At 44.9% G+C, this 16,546-nt stretch overlaps 1 protein-coding gene and 1 non-coding gene across 4 annotated transcripts in view; one reads left to right on the forward strand and one right to left on the reverse strand.

Annotated features, from left to right (window-relative positions):
• XPO6 (exportin 6) overlaps window positions 1-16,546 on the reverse strand; it is a 96,280-nt gene that overhangs the window by 1,789 nt on the left and 77,945 nt on the right. For all 3 annotated transcript variants that reach the window (XM_031433004.2, XM_064478547.1, XM_010990904.3), the window contains 9 exons: window positions 14,865-15,009; window positions 13,161-13,307; window positions 12,097-12,286; window positions 7,157-7,312; window positions 6,055-6,169; window positions 5,717-5,888; window positions 4,147-4,308; window positions 1,591-1,689; window positions 1,216-1,446 (listed from right to left, as the gene is read on the reverse strand). In XM_031433004.2, the coding sequence (XP_031288864.1) occupies window positions 1,216-1,446; window positions 1,591-1,689; window positions 4,147-4,308; window positions 5,717-5,888; window positions 6,055-6,169; window positions 7,157-7,312; window positions 12,097-12,286; window positions 13,161-13,307; window positions 14,865-15,009 (1,417 nt within the window). The remainder of the gene's footprint in view (window positions 1-1,215; window positions 1,447-1,590; window positions 1,690-4,146; window positions 4,309-5,716; window positions 5,889-6,054; window positions 6,170-7,156; window positions 7,313-12,096; window positions 12,287-13,160; window positions 13,308-14,864; window positions 15,010-16,546) is intronic.
• On the forward strand, window positions 8,843-8,915 carry TRNAA-GGC (transfer RNA alanine (anticodon GGC)). Its single transcript has one exon. It is a non-coding gene; the product is annotated as a tRNA-Ala (tRNA).

Consider the following 16,546-nt stretch of genomic DNA (forward strand, 5'->3'; position numbering starts at 1 on the left):
AATCAAGAAGTTGACTGAAAAAAAAGGAGGAGGAGGAAGAGGGAGGAGGAGAAGTTGACTGATACTGATGTAATCAGAAACTGATCATTAAATATTAGGATTTGGCCTCCAGGACAAAGATGACAAAATACCCAAGTAGCTGACGTGAACGTCAAGCTCAGGAAAAAACAAGATCGATCCCAAGGAGAGAAAGACTCCAAGTCAAAGGAAGACAGGAGCTGAGTCTGAGAAAGAACTCTCCTGGCACATTTAACAGGTGAGACCTGCAAGGAGTAAGTAGAGTTTGCTCCAGCCAGAGCAACATGCAACCCTGAACACTGAAGTGGAACCGTGGACAGGCTGCTCGTGTGCAGGAGTAGGGTCAGCAACACCAAGAGGATGTGGGAGAAAGAGAAGATGTCACTGTATCAAGTGTGAGGTGGTGAAAGACAAAAATTATTCTACAGGAGAAGTTCCAGGAAGAGCCTCTCAGGTGAGAAGCAGAGACTTAACAGCTGACATAGGAAGGAGGAGGGCAGGTGAGGAATCAGAACCCTGGGACAGGAGAAGCTGGGTACCACTAGACCCAGACACACTAGTAACGACGGCTTTGTGCGCATCTAGAGACCTCACCAGCCCAGTTCCCACCCAAGGGGCTGCACGGGCGGGACAGCCCCACCTCATCTTCCCCGGGTGGACCGCTGGGGGCAAGAGCGTGTGTGTTGTGAGGGCTCCTCCCAGGACCCGGCAGCAGGTCAGCCCCTGCAGAGCCTGGCATCTGGAAAGAGTCCAGGGCCCCACCTCCAACCCTGGGGACCCAGAGATGCAGTTCCAAGCATCAATCTTCTTTCTCAGCCTGTCCGCAAGTTCGGCTGTAACTGATTCACAACCAATGAGGACACAACAGCTGGGCCCCAGTCGGAGGTGTGCTCAACAGGGCATAGTGAGTACAAAGAAGCTGAGACTAATCAGATGGACAGCTGGGGCTGGACCTGAGTACCAGTGGCTGCAACGAAGAACATACGTGCTGCAGAAGCCACCGCTGGGGGAGAGCATGTACCCCTCAAGCCAGCCACAGCACCGAGTCATCCGGGAGCCGCACGAGCTACAGTGGAGCCACCACTACCAGGGGCACAACCACGCACAAGGCAGCCTGCCCCCACCTCACCGAACAGGCGCTGGCTGGAGAGCCCACGCCTGCCTTCACTTCAGCCTGGCCTCTCTCTCTCTCCTCACCCGATCCATCTTGAAGTTCCGCCCCAACACATTTTTCTGGTTGGCATCCACACCGTCACAGCTGGTCAGGAACTCTGGGAGGAAGGCTGCAAAGAAGCCATCAAAGTCCACAGAGGCCATGTTGTAAATGGCGATACCAATCTCCTCCTGCAGAAGGTCGTGGGACTTGTGAACCAGGACCTGGAGCAGCACGTTCACAAACTGAAACAGCATGGTGGTCCGGAAGATCTTCTGCAGACAGACAGAGACCAGGGTGAGTGACGGCCGGGAGGGCTCCCGTCATGCTCTGCAGCGCTGACCTGAGAAGGGTGGGACTCAGCCCGGCCCGGGACACCTCTGATGAAGAAACCGATTTCTAAGAGGAGGGGCACTTACCTTGTGGTAGAGCTTCTGCTTGGTGTTGAGAGTCTCCAAGTAAAACAGATTTTGTTTAAATAGGTGGATATCAGGCTGCAGAAAGGACTGTCCGAAAGCCTAGGAAATAAGACCACCATTTTATAAGCAGCATTTAAACACCCTCAGACCCAGCCCTTCTAGGGCACTACCTACGCCCTAGGAACCAACACTCTGCAGCCAGCTCCCTGGATGCAGGGCGAGGGCTTCTGCTGCCTCATTCTCCTGGCCTGTCCCCTCAGATCTGTGGAACGCTCCGGAGTAGTCTTAGCTCCTAAGTCCTCCCCCTTGGGCCTCATTTCTTGTTTGGTTTCATCTTACACCTTCTGTAATAAAACTCTACCCATCCACCCCAACAGGATCTGTCTTTAAAGGAAGAGGCTAACACCCCTAGTCAAATACCTCAGCCATCTTGGCAGGCACCAAAGGCTGCCCTCCTCCCCTCAACCCAATGCCAACCACTTGCCCATCCTCTCCTTGGCATCCCAGGTCTTATAAACCACAAATCCTTGAAGGCTCCTTCCCAACTGGCTGCCTCTACCTTGAGGTTAAGTGAGAGCAAATTTTTAAACTGCTTTGCTGTTTCTGGGCTGTGGAAGTTACTAGTTCAAGGGCAGAAAGAAATACCCCTTTGCCCCCTAAAACACAAAGAGCCCTGCTCTGACAGAAAGTGACAGTGGAGGAGTAGGGAGGGCCAGTGACATGCACACCCACTGGTGTGCAGGACACTCCCTAGAAGCCGGTGACCCCTTGCCATTCTGTCCTTGGGCTCCTCAACTGCATGTAAGGGGATCATGTAATCCCTGCTGCAGTGAAGAGTGCCCAATGGTTTTATTTATTTTTTAAAGTTAGTTTATCAAAGTGTGACAGAGTAATATTCACCCTTTTGAGGCTCACCACTGTGTGATTCTGACCACAGAGTCACCTACCCACCATGACAATTAAGATACAGAACGTCTCCCTCTCCCCAAAAGTTCCCTCAAGCTCCCTTTGTCGTCAGTACTCTCCCCCTGCCCCAGGCAACCACTGCTCATTCTCTGTTCCTCTAGATGTGCCTATTCTAGAACATGCATCATATAACAGCATGGAATCCTGTAGCAAGCAGCCCTCCAGGTCTGGCTTCCTTCACCTAGCACAGCACACACGGAAGTCATCTATGCTGTGTGTGCGTGGGAACGTGTTCCTTTTGACTGCTGGGTAGCACCTGCCACAGTCTATCTACTCACCAGCTGATGGATATTTGGATTGCTTCCAGCTTTTAGCAATTTTTATGAAAGAAGCCACTATAAACATCTGTGTACAGGTTGTGGGAATATATGTTTTCATTCACCTTCAGTAAAATATTTAGAGGCGGGATGCTAGATCACATAGTAACTATACGTTTTAACTTTATAAATTAACTGCCAAACGTGAAGCTGTTTCCCAGAGTGGCTATTACAGTCCTGAACAGAGGATCAGGCATCAGTCTACCAAAAAAGTCTTACACAAGGACAGAGTTTAAGAGGGAGGTACGAGGGCGAGAGGGGCAAGCACTGAATACTCCAAACCCAAGCCCGCAATGGGGCGTCGGAGATGAAAGTACAGGGAAACAACCGCAGAGACCAGGGGTGGAACATCTGCTCTTCCAGAGAGGAATCTCCGCACAGGGAGTGCGTGCGAGTTGGCGGGGAGCTGAAGGGAGGAGTGGTAGAATCCCTCTGGCTTCCCCGTGAGGAAAAGCTCGCACTGGAAAAAAAAAAAACAAAAAAAACCAAACAAACAGAAAAACCCTCTACTCCAACTGAGGCTCAGAATAATAAGGTTATACAACTGAGTGCAGAACAAGGAGAGTGCCTGAAAGCGGTCGCTGACCGGCCAGCCATCCTGGCAGGGGGAGGCCGCCCCTGTCTTCCACAGCATGTGCTCAGCCCCCAGAGAACTCGCTCTCTAGGGTGTAACAGGATCTAAAAGGGAGCACTGAACCACAAGGCAGTGCTTCTCCCAACATGGGGCAAGTCAGGGTTCTCTTTCAAAAATGCAGATCAGCTAACATAGTGTTGTAGGTCGAGTATACTTCAATTATTTTTAAAAAATGCAGCTGACTGGCCCCTCCCCAGGAGAGTCCACTCAGTCAGCGTGCAGCTAAGCAGGGCCCCAGGGGATCCCGAGGCAGGCAGTCTCCTTACACGTGGGAACACTGCTGCAAGGCCAAGGGAACGGACATCTACCCAGCACTCCCTGTGCCGGGAATGTTGTGTGTGCCCTCATTTAACTCCGCAAACCAGGAAATAGGCAGTGTTATCCCTACCAGACAGATGGAGAGACCTAAGGCTCCAGAAGTTAACTAACTTCACAGGTACTAAGAGGCAGAGACGAGCTTCAGACCCAAAACCACAAAGCTTCAAAAACAGAACTTGTTGCAGTGACCACGTTTGAGGAAGTGGGACTGTATGCCAGGGAGCAAACAAAGAGACAGTCAGCCAACGGACCCAGGTGGTGTCCAGGAGGGCCTGTCTGATCTTGGATCAAATGGCAGCCTCACCAGCTCTTCCACGTTACCTGCATGATGGCACTGAACTGGGGCTCATTCTCCATCTGCTCCTCAGCAATCCCCCTCTGGACACTGGCCAGGACAGTGGACTTGAAGAAATACCTCCAGTTGTGATGGAGCGTCCGAAAAAGGAGCTCAAACAGCTCAGCCTTCACATCAGGGGAGGGGCGCTGTGGAGACACACACAGACCCTCAAACCTTCCCTTCCTACGTGAGGGAGTCACTCATAGCCTGGGCCCAGGTAACAAAGGGGTCTGAGAGAGGCCTGGTAACAGTAAGCAGCGTGTCAGCTCCCCACCCACGCTCTCATCCTCCTGAGCCCCTGTGGGCCAGCAGTTCCAACAAGGAGTACCCCGGCAGAGACAGGGCCCCGGCTGACACAGGACGCCTGGGTGGGTGCCAAGGGGCCCTGTTTCTGATGGAGGCACTCAGCTTTTTAAGCTAGGAAAAAAGGCTACTAAATGGAAGAACAATTAGGAATATGGATTTCCTATTTCAAAAGCAGCTGGTTTGAACTGTCACATCCTGGTTGTGCTGTTCCTTTTCCAGGATTAAAAAATGCTGTCCCAGCTCACCTGTTGGTCTTATGCCAACATAAGGATAAGGATAAAGACAAATAAGACTTCAAAGTGGCTCTGCTCGCTACAGAAAAGGAGACTAAAGAGCACTAAGAAACCACTGAAAGCAGCATTAGAGGACCTCCAGGTGGAGGCAGCTCTCTGAGCCTGTCTCCTCTTTCACTGGCAGGAGGACGAGAGGAGAGGGAGGCAGGCTAGGCAGTATTTTCTAGTTTATCCAAAAACCTCCACATCACTCAAGAGCATGGCAGGTCACATTACTCAAGCTGTCTCGGCAGAATTCAAAATTATAAGGCCCAGATCTTTTTAACTCGGCCTTGATTAAAATTAAGTTAAGACCAGAGGGCACCAGCTTCCATGGCAGGAATCCTCAGAGGGCGCAGGTGTGTTTAATGAGGCAAAGCAACCGGACTTACCTAAGCCTGAATTTGAGCAGTAAGAAAGGCTGGCACTTATTTACCTATTATAGAAAACTTAAACTAAATATACATTTATACTTATTTTGGATTTTGTCATGCTAGGTGTCTGTTTTCAAAGAAGGACAAAGAGCTTTCTAACAATGAAAGCTCTGAATGGTTCCAAGAACTTGTTTTGTACCCTTGAGATCATGAAAGTTCTTAATAGGAAAGTATTATAAAGTATTGTTGTTATTATTAACATTTGTTATTAAAACAGTGTTTGCTGGAGAAAACCACATACTCACCTTAAGTTATAAATTGTTTGCCATGGGAGACTGATTTTCCTTACCAACCAAACTTGTGACATTAACCTGCTATGCTTACACTACACTAGTTTCTAAGTAACTCAACACATATTAAAAAAAAACGAAAACAAAAAAACTGTACCAAGCTAATGGCATTTGTTCTTGCAAGAAAAATTACTTTACAAGAAAAATAAAATAACTAAGAAATTAGCTTTAGAACACATTTTCCTCAACATTTCATTCCTTCCTCAGTTGCAGTCAGGAGGCAGCACAGGGAACCACCCCAGCCCCTCATACCTCTGCGATGATGGGATACACCTGCTCCATGCACAGGGAGATGATGCTGGGGAGAAAGGGCTTGAACACCTGGCCAGGTTCCTGGACCACCACCTGCAGGATCTTCAGGAACTTCTCAACCACCCGGCAGCCAGTACTACCTTCGTGGAGGATGCTCTCGGCCAACTGTTCTCTGCAGACAAGAGAAAGCACAAAGAAATGTTTCTCTGGGGACCAGCATGAAAACCAATACTTGTGACAAGTGAAGAAAAGGAGCAAAAAGTCCCATGCTTTGTAGCCAGGTCCCAACAAGTCTCTAAGTGGTGTCCAAAAACCAAGGACAGCAGGTCTGCAGTTACCTGGTAAACATATTGAGGAAAGTCTGTATGATCTGTTCAGTGAAAGGCACGCCCATCTGTACTCTAAGGCCTCGAAATAGAGTAAGGAAGAAGCTCAGCATCTCATCAGTCACATCTAAATAAAGGGACAAAGCAAACGATGAGAGGCACACACTCAGGGATAAACAGAAGCCCTGGGCTTGATGGTCTTCCTTCTGCAATCTGCACTATCCTCTCCAAGGCTTCCTGCTGGAAGACACATCCCCAACACCATCAGAGCCAATGATGGAAAGTAGAAAATTAAGAACGTGCTAAGAAAACAGCTCTGATACAGTGAACTCTGCCTGATAGCTCATGATAGGAAATGAAGGTCATCTTGAAGCCACCCTCACTGCCCAGCATCCAGACACATGCAGAATTCTCACTGCAGATGGGTCATTTTGTGCTCACTGATGCAACAACTGAATTGGGTCAGCACCTGAGGGCTTCGGTCATTTCTATGACCAATAATCCCTGCAGCTGGGTCAGGGGTTAAGTGGCTGAAAGTGGATAACGAGGGGGCACTCAGACTGCATGGCCCTGGGCCATTAAATGGATTAACTGCAGAAAATATTGTCTACATTTAATGTGGCTCCACTTCCAGACCTGAACGATCATCTTGTACAGTATGTCCTGGCCTGAGCAGCACACTCTGATTGTTCACAAGAGGCAATCAGTGAATATTTGTTAATGGAGAAGCTCCCGATATTTCTCTCATAAGACTGACAAGACTACTGTAAATGCTCTCATGAGAGCCAGGCGACACAAGCACAGGGACCTAGCAAGAGCCTCTCTCAGTGACAGTGACAGAGTGTGGCAAGGGGAAGCATCTCAGCAAACCCCACCTTGCCATAAAATAAGTAGAACTCATCAGAAAAAGTTCTTTGTCCGCTCCTACATAATGCTCCTATTTCTGTCATCCATTTATGTTCCCAAGTGACCCAGTGTCACAGGATGTCACAGCCCTCTGCCTTCACCAGCAAGGCCTGCTCTGCCGACAAACTCGGCATGCTCTACAGAGCTAAGCAGTTACTCTGGTCCTTGTCAGCACCACCCAGGAGTGAGGCCTGCGACCAGCTCCTACCTGACTGATGGATAAAAGCTGGAAAGAGGGCCAGGGAGACCTGAACGGATTCCTGCAGGGACTGGTAGCAGATCTGTCGGGACTTGGTGGATTCCCCAGAGATATTCTCCACGATATCTTCTAAGACACTAAGTGTCTGGTGGATAATCACTTTGGCTGCAAACCAAGATTAAGTTGCACGTTATGACTTGTCTGAGGATAAAGCAGAGTTAAGAGGGAACACAGGGAAGGGGAGAAATCTGCAAAGGTATTCAGAGGACAATCACACAGAAATCGGGAAGGAACTCAGTCTCTTTTTTTTTTCAGTCTCTCTTGACTGAGTTATCAAAGGCTCTCTCTGTATCCCTCTTTCTATATCCATTTCTTTCTTTTTTGTTCCCCCTTTCCTACCAGGATGCCAGTTGCCTGTGAGCCAGCCTGCTCAGTTTTTGCCTGTATTCTGCCTCTATCCACCTGAAACAAATGCACAGAGAAGATGAAATGTCCCTCATTGGAGGTGTCTCAGACTTCAGACTGTAAGACGGTGAGCAGACCAGTGAGAGTAAGTGTCACGTGGTAATTACCACAGGCAAGAATGGGCACATGTGGATCAAACACCCTCCTTCAATTCCAGGCAAGGCTCTGGCCATCCACACCACACCCGCTGTGCACATCTACCACTGCTGTAAGGAATAAACTACCTGATTAATCCTTGGCCTACTGGGCCTATGGCCTAAAAAAATATATAATTTTTATTATTATTCTGCATTATATTATATGACATTGGCAATAAATACATATAACTATACCCCATGTAAGAGCTCGTGGATGACTCCAGACAGCACAGAGGGAAAACAGAGGCAGGAGCTAGCAAACAAGCAGGATCTCAGAGGACACAGTGAGAGCCCAGATCAGAGGAGCCTGCGTATGAACTGCACATGGTCAACACGGCTATATACCAGGGGCATGTTTCTTGTCAGTACACCAGGGTTGGTCAACAGCCCCCACCCCTGCAGGGTTGCCATGAGGATTAGAGACAGGGTTCAGAATGATTCCAGCAAAGCACCTGGCATATAAGAAGACCAGCACAGGAAAGCTGTCAACATTCCTTGGTTCTGGTGGGAAAGGGTTCCTCTTCCCACCAGCTGCCTCAAGAAGCCCCCTGGGGCTCCGCCTGAGCCTGGCGACTCAACCCCGGCAGAGCTCCAGCAGTGGAACCAGGCTGGGCTGAGAGCCAGCCTCCACCTGGCAGCTCTCTGGGTGGCTCTGGCTCCCAGGGCTCACCAGCCTCTGTGCAGGCAGCAGCAGCAGCTCCCAGGGAAGGAGACAGCAGACAGGTTACATGCTTTGGAGGGAGGTGGAATCAGGTTTGACTCCTGACACTGCTTATTCTGAGTCTCAGTTTCCTCATCACGCACTCAGAGGACTGGGCATGAAGAAAACATGGCACAACAAGCCTGGCCACTGAAGGTGGGTCATGGGGATGTTGGAAAGTGAAGGAAAGGCACCTGTACTCCTGAAGGAGCAGCTCTCTCAACACTACCAGCACAGGGACACTCACCAAACCAGGAAACTGCACTGGCCAGACCCTTCCCCCAAGAACACACGAGGCACAGGGAAAACAGCTCAGGGGGAAAAGAAAACAGAGTCAAGAGACCCAAGTCTGACCTCTGATGTATAAAGGAAATTCAAACAAAAACTGGGGGTGGAGGGTATAGCTCAGTGGTAGAGCATGTGCTTGGCATGCACGAGGTCCTGGGTTCAATCCCTAGTACTTCCATTAAAAAATAAAACAAAAAACAGACCAAAAAAACAAACAAAACCTTAAACAAGAGCCAAGATTTATTCAGAAAAATGGAAAACTAAAAGCACTAATATGTGAAACTGAAAAACTAATATGTAGTAATAAGAGAAAGGGTATGTAAATTGTGGTACTTCCACAGGATAGGATGTTATAAAGCCATTAAAAACAATGCTTTCAAGAAGAAAGGGCAATGTGGTGAAGAGCAGGGGATCTGAAACTTTTCAGAACCATTCCTGACGCTACTACTTCCTCTACGATCTGGAGCAATTTACACCTGCTGAGCCTGGACCGGGGTAGGGGTGGGGGGGCAGCAACCTTTATGACGGAGAGATTGGCAGCCGCTGCCTAAAGCTGGTGATCCCACGAACATCACCAATGACTGCTAGAGACGATCAGACAGAACAAGATTATGGGGTATTTTATAAGAAAATAGGCCTGGACGCTAAAAATGTCAATGTCATTAAAAAAAAAAAAGTCAACGTCATTAAAAAAAAATAGTAAAAAAAAAAAAAAAAAAAAAGAATTTTTTTTACATTAAAAGAGATTAAAGAGATGTGACAACCAAATGTAACTCATGATCCTTGAAAGTATCTTGGATTTTTAAAAAGCAAAAAGCACATTTTGATAACAACTGGGGAAAATTTAAACATGGTCTACTTGTTAAATGACATTACTATAACAATGTCCCACAGCTTGGTTGGTTGCATTAATGGTGTTCTGGTTATATAAGAGAATATCTTGTTCTCAAAGATAAAGGTTAATTAAGTATTCAGGGATAAAGTGCTGATGTCAGCAACTTCCTTTAAATGGCTCAGTTAAAAAGAAAAAAGCGTGTGTGAGGTCGAGAAGAACACAAGTGTGGCGAAATATTAACAACTGGTGAATCCTGGTGAAAGATAAACAGTTGCTCATTTTCTTAATCTTTCAACTATTCTGTAGGTCTGGACATTTTTGCAAAGTATAAAGTTGAGATAGGAAAAACTTTCCAGGCCTTCATTTCATTACTTGTAGAATAAGGATAGTAAGACACACCTCACAGGGCTATAGGGAAGACTAAATTAAATAATGTATATAAAGTTCTCAGCCCAGCGCCTGGCACACAGTAAACACTCAACAAGTGTTAACCATGTTTTTCATTATGCTCACTGTGGAAACTATTAATGCTATGCAGCAAGTATTTCCAGCATATGGTGGCATCACAATTCCTACCTGCTCTGCAGTCAAGCCATGGCCATATAACCATTCACTCTGGCCAATGAAATGTGAGTGGAAATGACAAGCGTCACTTCTAGGCAAGAACTTCTAAGAACCACTCCACAGTTCACCACATTGCTTGCCCAGTGTAAGTGCATACTGCAATGGAGCCTTGAGTGACTAGAGTAAGCAGGACCTCCCCAAGCCCCTGACCCACACTGGATATGTAGTATGAGCAAGAAATAAAAGCCACTAAGCCTTGAGGACTGTTTGCTACTACCATAGCATAACCTAGCCTATGCTGCCTGATGTAAGTACATGTAAGATAAAGTGAGAAAACACCATTAAACTTTATAAAACATGATTCCACAATAGCTATATGTAACCCCTGAGCAGGTTACTTGATTTTCCCATACCTCAGTTTCCTCAGGGATAAAATGAGGATATTTAACAGTACCTATCTCATAAAGCTGATGTTAGAATTAGATGAATTACTGAATGCAGAACACTTAGAACAAGGATCAAATACTAGACTCTGAAGGCTGATGCTGGCATAGCCAGAGATTTGACGAGGATGTTAAGATCACCAAGGCAAGAGCCTAGCACACAGAATGTCCTCATTAAGACAGCCATTCTTATGCAACTATATAACTATAAAATATATTTACAAATAGAAAAAGGAAGACAGTGGGGAACAGAACCTCAGCTAAGAGTCAGGACAGGCCTGCAGGGGGAGCTCCCATCCCCCACCGTGTATTGTCAACTACTACAAACAGGAAGGTGTTGCCTACTTTATCCAGGAGGAGGAAGAAAACTACTCTTCCACCGGAAGACAGCCCAGCCAATCAGAGACTGTAGGAGCCCAAACAATGAGAAGCCTTCATACTCTGAACTCCCAGGTTTCTCCAGAGAACTCTGGTTATTACAGCTCCTCCCAACTCCCCCCCTTTACCCTATAAAAGCAAGTTCCCCTTTCTTATTCTTTGGATTTGCCTATCCTCTGCCATGGGTCTCATATCCCAAAGTGCAATTCCTCTGGCTATTCCCGAATAAACTAGCTTTTGCTGGTAAAATAATTGTCTATTATATTATTAAGGTGGACAACAAGATAGTTAAAATAATGGGTTACTTTCTAAAATACTAAAAATGGTGAGATGTGTTTCATTTTCCTTCTGTATACTATTCTAATATTTTTGTACAATGAGCATATGTTAATATTCCTGATCATAAAAGTAATGTTTTTTTAAAAAATGTTGAGTATTTATTAGTATTTCTAACATTTTACAACGCATTTTTGTTGAATTCTATAAATGACATCATCTGATAATGTTCTGTTATTTTCTTTTTGTGAAAATAGACTTGTATTTTCAAAATATTTCTGTAATATTTGCTATTTTAGGAAGATTTTTCAGAAAAATCTGATGCCTTCTACTTGAACTATTGCGCTCTCTTGATTCTTTTTTTCCTCCTTTAATATAATCAGATTTGAAGTGTCATTTGTGAAGATACTAAGCTCTTTCAAAGCCTCTAAAATATCTGTATTTGGAGAAAGGTTAAAAACAGTTTTAAAAGATAGTTCTTAAATTCCTGTTTCCCAGTGTGTAGAAGTGAACTGCTTTGACTGCTTATACACGTATCTGAAATGGATTGATAATCACTGTAGGATTTTTATCCATGGAAGGCACCATCAGTAGTGCCTTCAAATGGGTATTTTTCTTATTTTTGACATTTTAAGTAAGAGAAGGGACCTCCTGCATTCAGGAAATAGGCCCAGCTGATGTGTTCACTGAATTCCACGAATGAGCAGGTTTCTACCCCCGAGTCTGACTCTTCTGCTTAGCAGCTGTGTGACTGTGGACAGATGATTCACCCATGAGCCCCAGAGGCAAGCCCCATCTGCCACGAAAGAACAATGCCTGCCCTACTTATCCCCTGAGGCTGCCCCTGCTGAGGGGTCACTTACTGTCATCCAGTGGCATCTTCCTCTGTGGGGCGACAGCATTGGGTTTCAGGTTGCGATAATCTCGGGAGAGTGCAGAGATGAGGCTGGCATGGTTGATGGAGCGCACGGGCCACTGCTGCTCATTCTCTGGGAGGTTTGGCCATGGAAGCAGCAAGATGTTAGAGAGGGCACGGCACACCAACACCTGGGCCTGGAAGAGACCCCAAGGCATCCATCAGAGGTTTAAGAGCAATGTGGACACAGAGCAGCTGTGCTTGACACCACCTTGGGCACCTACCACACACACTGAGCTCAGGCTCCTTCCTTACAATCCAGGCCTGGGACTTTGGTCCAATTCAGGCATCCAGGGGAAAAGAGAAACTGAGGCAGTAATACTAAGTCTGGGTCCATCACATCCCAGGGCCAGCCTCAATAATCATTCTTACTGCTGTCGCTTCCCCTCTAATCTGGTGCTGGAAGCATTACAGAGGGAGCAATCACAGAGGCTGGATCTAACTTGTCCCTCAGCTGCTGGCTTCAGACACCCTCCAAGAAGCTACTCAGAACAGGGCTGTTAAGAAAATCTCTCAGCGCCAGGTTAGAAGCAATACATTCATGTCCCAGGTGCTCAAGAGTAACCGCTTTAACTCCCTTCTGACCCCACCCGTTTTATTGTTTTTAAACTTCTAGCCTAAGCTTCCTGGAGGATTTTAGCAGAGTATATTTGTCTGGAGTGTCTCAACCTTAAGAAAATAAACATATAACAACAAAAGCAGACTGTTTTAAACCAAAAAGAATGCAGAGAGGATGCTCATAATACCAAACTCCCAGTTCTCAAAGCAGCACCACCTCGGTGCCTACTGGGAGGAACTTTTTATGTCTGAATCAGCACACTGACTGTGCTGGGGAGTGACAACAAGAGAGCACTGAGGCTGCATCAGTGCCACACATGTACAATGTCCATCTACGCTGGCACGGCCTGTAAGCTCTGAGGGCCAAAAAAAAAAAAAAAAAAAAGCCAGACTCTTCTTCCTCAGCTTCCCTGAGTCTGAGCCACATGGCTCTGTGTAGCCCTGGGGCCTCACCTTATCGACAAGTCGCTGGGCAGAGGCATCGGTGATTCTGTTGAATAGTTTCTGTACTGCGGGGATGCTGATCAGAAAGACAGGTCGCACTGTGGTGGCCAGTGAGACTAGTAAGTGGCACGCGGATAACAACAGCTTGTCTTGGACCTGGAGAGGGAAGAGGGCATGTCAGCTCACACTACATGCCCTGTGAGACTAGTATTAGAAGCAGCTAAATGTGGTTCTCAGATGCCAAATTATACCACCTAAGCTCTGTCTCAAAGTTTTCCTTGGATGATGCCCAGCAACTAGGCATCCTCTTCTTTGCCACACCCATAACCCCTGCCCTCAAATCAGGATTACTATCTCCAGCTCCTCTGGCTCTTAGTCACTCGCATCTTCGAACTCAGTCACTCTTTAGCTCAAGAATCTACACTGGCTCCCTATCAGCTCTTAAATCACATGACAAACTCCTTGGCACATCATTCAAACAATCTGGTTTGTTCATCTCACTCCTCTTGCTCCAACCAAACCAAACTTGCTCCTCTCTCTCCACCCCCCCCTTTCTGTACCCAATCAGACCCTACACGTCCTTCACCTCAACATGACAATCAAAACCTTGGTTCAAGTACCATTCTATTAGCAAAAGAGAAAACTCTTTGTAGACAAAAACTAACACTGGCAAGACTAGTGAAAACAGCACACCAAAGAGTCAGTGGCATGTAGAATTATTTAGGAAAAAAAATTACCATAATTTCCTAGAACCATAAAATATCCCTAACCTTTAACCTTATAATCCCACTTATTCTAAGAAAATTACCTAAAAGGATAAAGCTACAGTCACGAGTACACACATTTCAGAATTATTTGTAACGACTTTTTATCAAATGGAAGTAACTTAAAAGCCCATCAATGGATAAAGTTTGAAACACCCCCTCTCAGGATATCATAACTCATTTATAAATTACAAACACACCAAAAATTTATGGGAAACAATACACTGTTCTGTTAATAGTGGTACAAAATGCTACGTATGATTAAAACTACGAAAAGAAAAGAAAAACATCCGTCCATATGCTTTAGTAATATAAATTGGTGGTCTTCTTGGAGGACAACTTAATAAAATCTATCAAATTTTACATGACTGTAACCTTTGACCCAGCAATTACACTTCCAGGAATCCATCCTACAAGGATGTACATACAAGGGTTTAATTTCCATCAATAGAAAAATTATCATACACCCCCACTACAGAATAGCACTGGACAATTTGAAAAACTAAAGCTGCTCTACATATAGAAAGGTCTCTGAGGTATATTGTTAAGCAAAAGAAGATACATTTCCAGCTATCTGCAAATTTTTACTTATATGTGTAAGCACAGAAAAAAGTCTGAAGAATATACAGTGAACTGCCAACAGTGTTCATCTTGGAAAGGAAAATGTTCTGGAGGAAGGGATTAAAGAGTATTATAACTTTTTTAGTCTGTACATTTGAACAATATTTTACTTCTTCACAATGAGCATTATTCATGTGGGACTTAGAGAACTGAAAAAAATTAGAGTTCACATTTATATATAAAGAGGAACATGAAATGACACACAGTTCTATCACAGCAGTAAGAATTCGACCTAATACTATATTTGAATTTTATAATAAAGTGGGTATGTGAACAGAAAGACAGACACAGAGTTATATAAAAGGTGTAGCCTTCGCTGTTTCAAGACCTTGGTGCTGATCAGAGGTGTGACTGCATCCATGGTGGTGGAGATGAGCGTAACAAACTGCTGCGTGTTCTGCCGGTGAGCCTCGCTGCAGTACTGCGCTAACCAGTGAGAGTAAGCCTGCAGAGCAGCCAGGGACTGAGCATGCCTGCGAAAGGAGAGGAGACGCGATTTTAAAGGTTATGGTCAAAATATATTAGTACTAAACTTGTTTCCACAGGAGGTAAGAATTCCATCCATCACATTTCCTATTCTAGGTCACACGTGAAAGCATGGAAACCATTTACTTGCTTGAATAGAACCTAAAAGTTAAAACTCATCATCTAAATATGCCACCATTGCCTGGAATACAGAAAGCAGTTGCCTATCAGATCTCATTCAATCTTTCTGTGACAAACAGTGAGTTCACCTGAGAGAATGGTAAATATTAAAAAAAAAAAACAAAAAAAAAAGACCTTAAGTAATAATGTATTGACTTGGGAACTAGTAAACATTTTACACCCATAAATACAGGTGAAGATGTAGAAAACTACCAGGAATTACAGCTTCAGAAATAAGCTTTGATAAGAGACTCTCAAGTTTAAGCTTCCATCACACCATGCAAATTATCTGGCTAGAGACGAAGTAGCGAAGACTATGTTTGGTTTCTGCCAATTTTGTACAGTACCACAGACATTAACAAAATATATAAAAGCTCATAATTCAAAGATAATAAATAATAAACCTTAAACAAAGTGAAGCAGCTGTCTCAGAGCTTACAAACACCAGACCTTCTAAAAACCTAAGTGGGTAATTTCTCCCTTTCCTGAAAAAATTACCAAGTAATCCGTGGAGTGGTAACTTTGAGACTATGTAAACATGCCGTTCCCAACAAACACCTGTTGAGGATCCTGCGTAAATCATTCTTGTCTTCGTGGTTGCAAACTGGTGAAAATTTTCTCTTTCTTTTTCTGTTTATTAGCTAAGTATTCCTCTGTAAAAAGAGCTTTCCCTCCCAGATCTTTTTTTTTTTAATCATATGGATGCATGGATTCTTTATATTCAATATACTGTAACTCATTTTAAGGATCAAATTGTCAAGTTTGACCAGGAAAATTCCTTTCAAGCTAGCCTCTGGGTCCTTTTCGTATGTTGCCAACGTTCTTTACTGACTCACGATTCTCCAGGATCAACCTGCACCAGACTTGGAGCATTTCTCCAAGGAGCTCTGGTTCCCATTAGTGGAGAGTATATTTTAGAATACATAGGGCAAATTTAGAATTTACAGAGCAAACTGACCCCAAGTGCCTCGATATGATGCAAGAAGGACATATCATCAACCTGTGTAGTATTCTTGCTAAAAATGTTTAACTTCAGTGTAATACAGAGAAAAACAACTAGACAAATACAGATTTTTAAGATTCTCTTAAAAAAAAAAAATTAAGGCCCAGATCTCCGAAAAGTCACTTTCTCTTTCTCTCTCTCCACCTTACCCCTCCCAAACACACATAATTTGGGGAGCTGGCTCTAGATTATAGGAGATAAACATACCGTGTGTTTCACAATTAGTTATAACTTGGATCCACAAAATATATATCTATAGATACATCTGTAAAAATGACATTCCTGGGTCAACTGGGAAAACCTGAATATGGAATATATATACATATACTCTTTAAAATAAGAGATGACATAACTGTATCTAT

The sequence above is a fragment of the Camelus dromedarius genome, chromosome 24, assembly GCF_036321535.1.
Source record: "Camelus dromedarius isolate mCamDro1 chromosome 24, mCamDro1.pat, whole genome shotgun sequence".
In the NCBI taxonomy this organism is placed as follows: Eukaryota; Metazoa; Chordata; class Mammalia; order Artiodactyla; family Camelidae; genus Camelus; species Camelus dromedarius.